This window comes from Salvelinus namaycush, chromosome 31 (assembly GCF_016432855.1).
Source record: "Salvelinus namaycush isolate Seneca chromosome 31, SaNama_1.0, whole genome shotgun sequence".
NCBI classification, from domain to species: domain Eukaryota; kingdom Metazoa; phylum Chordata; class Actinopteri; order Salmoniformes; family Salmonidae; genus Salvelinus; species Salvelinus namaycush.
In genome coordinates, this window is record NC_052337.1 from 4944362 (window position 1) to 4950908 (window position 6547).

The window sequence follows — 6547 nt, forward strand, 5'->3', positions numbered from 1 at the left end:
GAGCCCGTACGGGAGTTGTAGCGATGAGACAAGATAGTAATTACTAGCGATTGGATACCACGAAAATTGGGGAGAAAATGGGATAAATTTATTTAAAAATTAAAAATAAATACTAAAGTATATAGTTTTTGAGTGACTTATCCCTTTAATATTGGTTATGTTTGACGTTCCCTTGAAAGATTCCATGTAAAGCTGGAAATTGAATGGGACTTTGAGTATTTCAATGCAGTTTAACTTCAGGTCGCTTTACTATACCCTGAGTGTCAGTCAGTTTACGTTATCATGCAAGAGTACAAACACACAGACCTGGGACCAGTCTTACCCTTGTTGGACGACCAGCGGTTTAAGGCATTTACAGTGTGTTCACTTCAAAAAAATTATTACCGGCACTTTGGGAAAACTACTCTTTAACTAACAGTGTACTTTGAAGATGTCCATAGTCTTTATTTTGTAATTTTTTGGGGGGGGAAATATTTTGTCTTTTAAATAGACCTTGGAGTATTGTAGAGTATGTTGGAAAAGAAGATAGAATGTTTTTCACAGATCCATTCACATTTTGAAGTAATTAAATTTTAGAATTCATCTGCTGCTATGCTTTTTCAACAATTTCTCCAGATTCTCACTGAACAGTCTGCAAGTAATTGGTAATTGAATGAGTTTCTGGCATTATGCATTTTATATGCATTTGTAAACATATGATATGGATGGAGTTGTCTGGAGGATTTTGAATTGTTGCTATGGGCTTGTTGTATGTTTTGATACCGTTAGCTTCCTTAGCAACACTGCACTACACCATTTCAGAGATGATGATGTTGGCTGAATAATAAATACATAATAAATGACATGACAGTTTGACTATAATAAGACAACTCTATCATCTATCATTGCTACACAACACCAACAACAAATAAAACATATTCTTGTTTGATTTTTATGGGTAAGCATGTTGAGCTGTTTACTGATTTGACATGAAGGAATATTATACAGTATATATGATGATACATTTGATGCAAAAAAACTGATTATTAGTGATTTACTCTGTATTATAAACTGGGTGGTTCGAGCCCTGAATGGTGATTGGCTGAAAGCCGTGGTATTCCAGAGGTATGACAAAACATTTATTTTTACTGCTCGAATTACGTTGGTAACCAGTTTATAACAGCAATAAGGCACCTCGGGGGGTTTGTGGTACATTGCCAATATACCACGGCTAAGGGCTGTATCCAGGCACGCGTTGCGTCGTGCTTAAGAACAGCCCTTAGCCGTGGTATATTGGCCATATACCACACCCCCTAGGCCCTTATTGCTTAAATCTAAAATGTATCAATATGTGAAAGTTTACTAGTTAAAGCTGCAGATGCTGATGGATAGTACAGAATGGATTCATCCAATGAGTTAAGTCTGCTTCAGAATGGGTTGAGAAGTGTTCAGCTGCTCCAGTATGGTCTTAGACCCCGCAGCCAGCCACGTAGGACCTCAGGTCCTGATTCTGACAGTGAAGGCGCCAAGCCACCCTAAAATGTACACACACCATCATGTTGATATTTGATATATAGACATTAAATATCAGCTATAAGACAACAGAACATAATGTGGAATTGAAGGATGATAGAAGACTCGGAAACGGTTTACATTACGTAGGCATTAATTCAGGGTCATTTTAAGGGAGTATATCAGTTAGATAATTACCATGTACAGGCAGTTCTTACCATTTAAGTTCTTCTAAAAGGTGAGAGCTAATTTGTTACGTGTTATCCCATTTATACATTGCCTTGTAGAGTGATATTGGGCTACAGGTAACATAAAGTATGGCAAATTCTTTTGTAACTTAAATGTTTTTGTAACATAGTACTTTCAGGGAAACCTGCCACCTTACCATGCCCCGATTCCGTTCGGGTCCAACACCACACGCTTGGCACAACGGATCGCCACTGTGATGTCATCAGTTAGCAGCTCTGTCAGAAGAAAGAGGAAACCTTTAGTCATAGTACCGTCCGGGAAACAGGAGGAACCGAAAGCTTAAAAAACAACAACAATAGCAGCAGATTACTGTACAATGAAACAATGCAGGTAAGTTGGGTCAGGGTTTTACGATAGAGAAGTAGGCCTGCCAGGAGCCCCAGTGTCTGTTTATTCTCATTTTGACTGTATTCAAATGTAACATCAGAATTATGTAAGATCAACATTATAGTGCCTTCAGAACGTATTAATACCCCTTGACCTATTACACATTTTGTTGTGTCACAGCCTAAATTCAAAATTGAATTTATCACCCATCTACAGACAATAGCGAAAACATGTTTTTAGAAATTTGTGCAAATTTATTGAAAATTAAATACAGACATATCTAATTTACATAAGTATTATTAACCTTGATTGTACACCATTTGCACATTATTCTTTGTTTATTAAGTTGGATGTTGATCATTGCGAGATTTTTGAAGTCATTTTCAAGTCTTGTCATGAATTTTCATGCCGATTTAAGTTAAACTGTAACTATGTCACTCAGGAAAATTCACTGTCTTCTTGGTAAGCAACTCCGGTGTATATTTGGCCTTGTGTTTTAGGTTATTGTCCTGCTGAAAGGTATAATTGTCTCCCAGTGTTACGTATACACTGGGAGTCGGAAAGCAGGTGCAGAAGGTGAGTTTAATACGGAACAGATACAAAAGAACAAACATGGGAAGCGTACTGAACGTGAGAGACAATCAATAACACCTAAGGACTGATGAACACAGAGGGCTAAATAAAGGGGAAGTAATCAGGTTTGTGATTAGGATTTTCCTTTTGGCTTTTTCCTGTGCTTAGCTCTATTCTGTTTCTTTTTATCCTAAAAAAAACTCCCTAGTCCTTGCCAATGACAAGCATACCCATAACATGATGCAGCCATCACCATGCTTGAAAATATGAAGAGTGGTACTCAGTGAGGTGTTGTGTTGGATTTGCCCTAAACATAACACTTTGTATTCAGGGCATGAAGTTAATTTCTTTGCCACATTGTAGTATTACTTTAGTGCCTTATTGTAAACAGGGTGCAGGTTTTAGAATATTTGTATTCTGTACAAACTTCCTTCTTTTCATTCTGTCATTTAGGTTAGTATTGTGGAGTAACTACAATGTTGTTGATTCATCCTCAGTTTTCACAGCCATTAAACTCTGTAACTTTTTAAAGTCACCATTGGACTCATTGAGTGGTTTCCTTCCTCTCTGGCAACTGAGTTAGGAAGGACGCCTGTATCCTTGTAGTGAATGGGTGTATTGATACACAATCCAACGTATAATTAATAACTTCCCCATGTTCAAAGGGATATTCCATGTCTGCTTTTTATTTTATTTTTAACCATCTACCAATAGGTGCCCTTCTTTGCGAGGCATTGGAAAACCTTCCTGGTGTTCGTGGTTGAATCTGTGTTTGAAATTCGCTGGTCAACTGAAGGACCTTACAGATAATTGTATGTGTGGGGGTACAGAGATGAGGTAGTTATTCAGAAATCATGTTAAACACTATTATTGCACACAACTTATGTGACTTGTTAAGCAAATTTGCACTCCAGAATTTGTAAAAATGTCTTAAAACATAACTCTACTTTGACATGAAGGGGTATTGTGTGTGTGTAGGCCAGTGACACTAAATCTCTATTTAATCCATTTTAAATTCAGGCTGTAACACAACAAAATAAGTGGAATAAGTCAAGGGGTACACTGCCAATAGCCCTCAACCCGGCACATTTCTTGTCAAAAGTAATGCTCTATGTATGCGATGCCATTCGGTATGCAGGCTACTCACGGTTGCAGCGGATACCACAGACGTTCTTAGCCCCCGGGGTACGTCCGTCGTCACACCAGTAGCGGCTGTTGATCTGGAAGATGCCGTAGTCGGTGGAGCCATCGGTGTTGCGGTTGGTGGCCTGGGTATTGTAGCTCGACTCCCATTTAGACAGGCACACCCCTTAGAGGACATATATTCACGCGGTGAATGTCAACATTATCCTCAGTGTAAGGTTAGCAATGGTAAGATATTTTTGGAGCTCAGAAACATACAACCATACACACACACACACACACACACACACACACACACACACACACACACACACACACACACACACACACACACACACACACACACACACACACACACACACACACACACATCCTCAAAGACCACGATCAAGTATATTATCACTCACAGTTGGGGAGGCTGTTTCCAGCGTAGCCATCCATTCCGGATGCCTTCAGCGCTCTGGCCAGCTCACATCTGTCATACACCTTAGCACTGGCCACAGCCACAAGCAGGAGAACAACAAGAGCTCTCATTCTGAACAGACAGACAGCAAGGTCTAATGGATTGGATGAAAAGAAGGCCTGTGTCTCTAAAAGTGTGAACAAGTCAACTGCAGCTTCCTTATAAAGGCTCAGGATGAAAGAGACATTGATATCACACTATTTACACAATAGATATGTGCCAACAGCTTCTGAAAAAAGTAGTGGTTGTGAAACTGAGGGTTTTCCCATTTAACCTTTTGTTAGGCAGACTTTTTTTTCTTGGTGGTTGCTTGCTTACTTAAAGGACACAAAGATATGACAGTCCCAAAATGTCATAACATATGATTTAGATACAGTATTAAATGCATAGTGGGTATTTTTTAAGACAAAGGCTTCATTCAGTGTTTAAAAATTGTATATTCAGTATCATGATTATGCCCAGTAGATTAGATTTAAGGTACTGTATTTTTCAGTATCATCATTATGCCCAATAGATCAAATCAAATAAACTTTTATTGGTAGCATACACCGATTTGCAGATGTTATCGGAGGTTCAGTGAAATGCTTGTGTTTCTAGCTCCAACAGTGCAGTAATACCGAGCAATACAAAATATATTAAAAAAAAACAATACACACATAATCCAGAAACATTATACATTCTGAAATATCAGAATGAGCAATGTCAGAGACCGGAATAGGAATACATGTACACATAATGGCAGGTAGTTTAGCGGTTATGAGTGTTGGGCCAGTAACTGAAAGGTCGCTGGTTCAAATCCATGAGCCGACTTGGTAAAACATCTATCGAGGTGCCCTTGAGCAAGGCACTTAACCCTAATTGCTCTGGATAAGAGCATCTGTTAAATACAGTATATGAATAGAAAAGGTGTGTACAGCAGTAGTTATATAGGAAAAGCCATGATTGAATACAGTATATACACAAAGTTGGTAAAAAAATGTTTACCTTTATTTAACTAGGCAAGTCAGTTAAGAACAAATTCTTATTTTCAATGACGGCCTAGGAACAATCTTGTTCAGGGGCAGAACGACAGATTTGTACCTTGTCAGCTCAGGGATTCGAACTTGCAACCTTTAACGGTAACTAGCCCAACACTCTAACCACTAGGCTACACAGAATGTAAATATTATTGAAGTAACCAGTGTTCATAGATTATTTTGCTCTATAACCTGTTAGTTCATATGCTTTGCAGACTAGTAAACAACTATTGATTTAGAACCACAGAGATTTACTGCACGTCACAAAGAAAACAGGAGCTGCCTCCACTATTCCAGCACCATCTCAACATCATCAAATCACCTCTGCTTAGTATAATACAGTGACAACAAAAAAATACCAAAAGCAATTTAGTCCAATCAACGTATGCTAAACATGATGTGGCTGTTCATGGTTCTGATTTCTGTTTTTGTGTGTGTGTTTGTGGAAGTAGAAAAAAAAATGCCACCCTCCTTTCTTTCATGTTAACGAAACGGTCAATGACACTGTCATACAGTACACGCTTTTATTTTTTGTTGCCCTAAGCTACCTGGGTAAAACGCTTGATCGCTAGCCTAACTTCCTTTCATGGGCAACGTTAGCTAGTTAACATTAGCCTTCTACATCTAGTTACATTTTGAACTTCCATCCTCTCATTCCAGAGGGAAAATGTATTTTATGGTTGGATCAGAATCGCCTTAATCATCTCCAGCACGGAGAATAAAGTAAAATCACAAATCCAAATCCCTATCTCCAACTATGGCTAATTTAGGAAGGGGACTTTTTGCTATCTAGCTTGCTACCAGAGGACAACAACACAACAAGATGCAACAATTCAAATTGTTTCTGTCGATGACATATTTCTCTGTGATAGGAGTGAAGCCAAATCGAAACTGGCTTCCCTTGACACTTGTTTTTGGCACGCTAGGACCATTCACAGTTGAGCTCGCTCAGTTTAGCTCTACGCTGATTGGCTATTATTTTATACTTTTAATCAAGGTTAGACCAAATGCTCGCTGGCTTCCCATGCATTCAATGCTACGGGCGGCAACAATGTCATATTCTTCATGACCAGACCTCATCAGATAAAGTGGCCTGCATTTAGAGAGATAGAGGGGCGCTGTTTCGCTCACTTCGATGCTTTCGCTGGTGAGACACTGATAAAATAATTTATATGTTTAAAGATAATGATTAAATAATTCCACTCTGAAACCTTATAATTGTATGGAATTGATTAGAATCATAAAATTAGAATCTGATGATGTGTGTAGTTTTAGTCAGAATTAG

At 38.5% G+C, this 6547-nt stretch overlaps 1 protein-coding gene across 1 annotated transcript; it reads right to left on the reverse strand.

The window, feature by feature from the left end:
• Nucleotides 1–1213: 1213 nt before the first annotated feature.
• Nucleotides 1214–4407, reverse strand: LOC120026101 (lysozyme C II). The gene is made up of 4 exons (XM_038970907.1): nt 4191–4407; nt 3788–3949; nt 1877–1955; nt 1214–1514 (listed from the first exon to the last, which is right to left on the reverse strand). Exons 1-4 carry the CDS (start codon nt 4315–4317, stop codon nt 1448–1450), a joined length of 435 nt encoding a protein of 144 aa, XP_038826835.1. The 5' UTR covers nt 4318–4407; the 3' UTR covers nt 1214–1447.
• Nucleotides 4408–6547: the final 2140 nt, after the last annotated feature.

What these genes read in the sequence shown, in the direction of transcription:
- LOC120026101 (XM_038970907.1), bottom strand. Translation starts at nt 4,317, where the DNA reads ATGAGAGCTCTTGTTGTTCTCCTGCTTGTGGCTGTGGCCAGTGCTAAG. An exon ending in TGGAAACAGCCTCCCCAACT is followed by an intron (nt 3,950 to 4,190) that starts GTGAGTGATAAT and finishes ATGTCCTCTAAG; the next exon opens with GGGTGTGCCTGTCTAAATGG. An exon ending in CTGTGGTATCCGCTGCAACC is followed by an intron (nt 1,956 to 3,787) that starts GTGAGTAGCCTG and finishes TTCTTCTGACAG; the next exon opens with AGCTGCTAACTGATGACATC.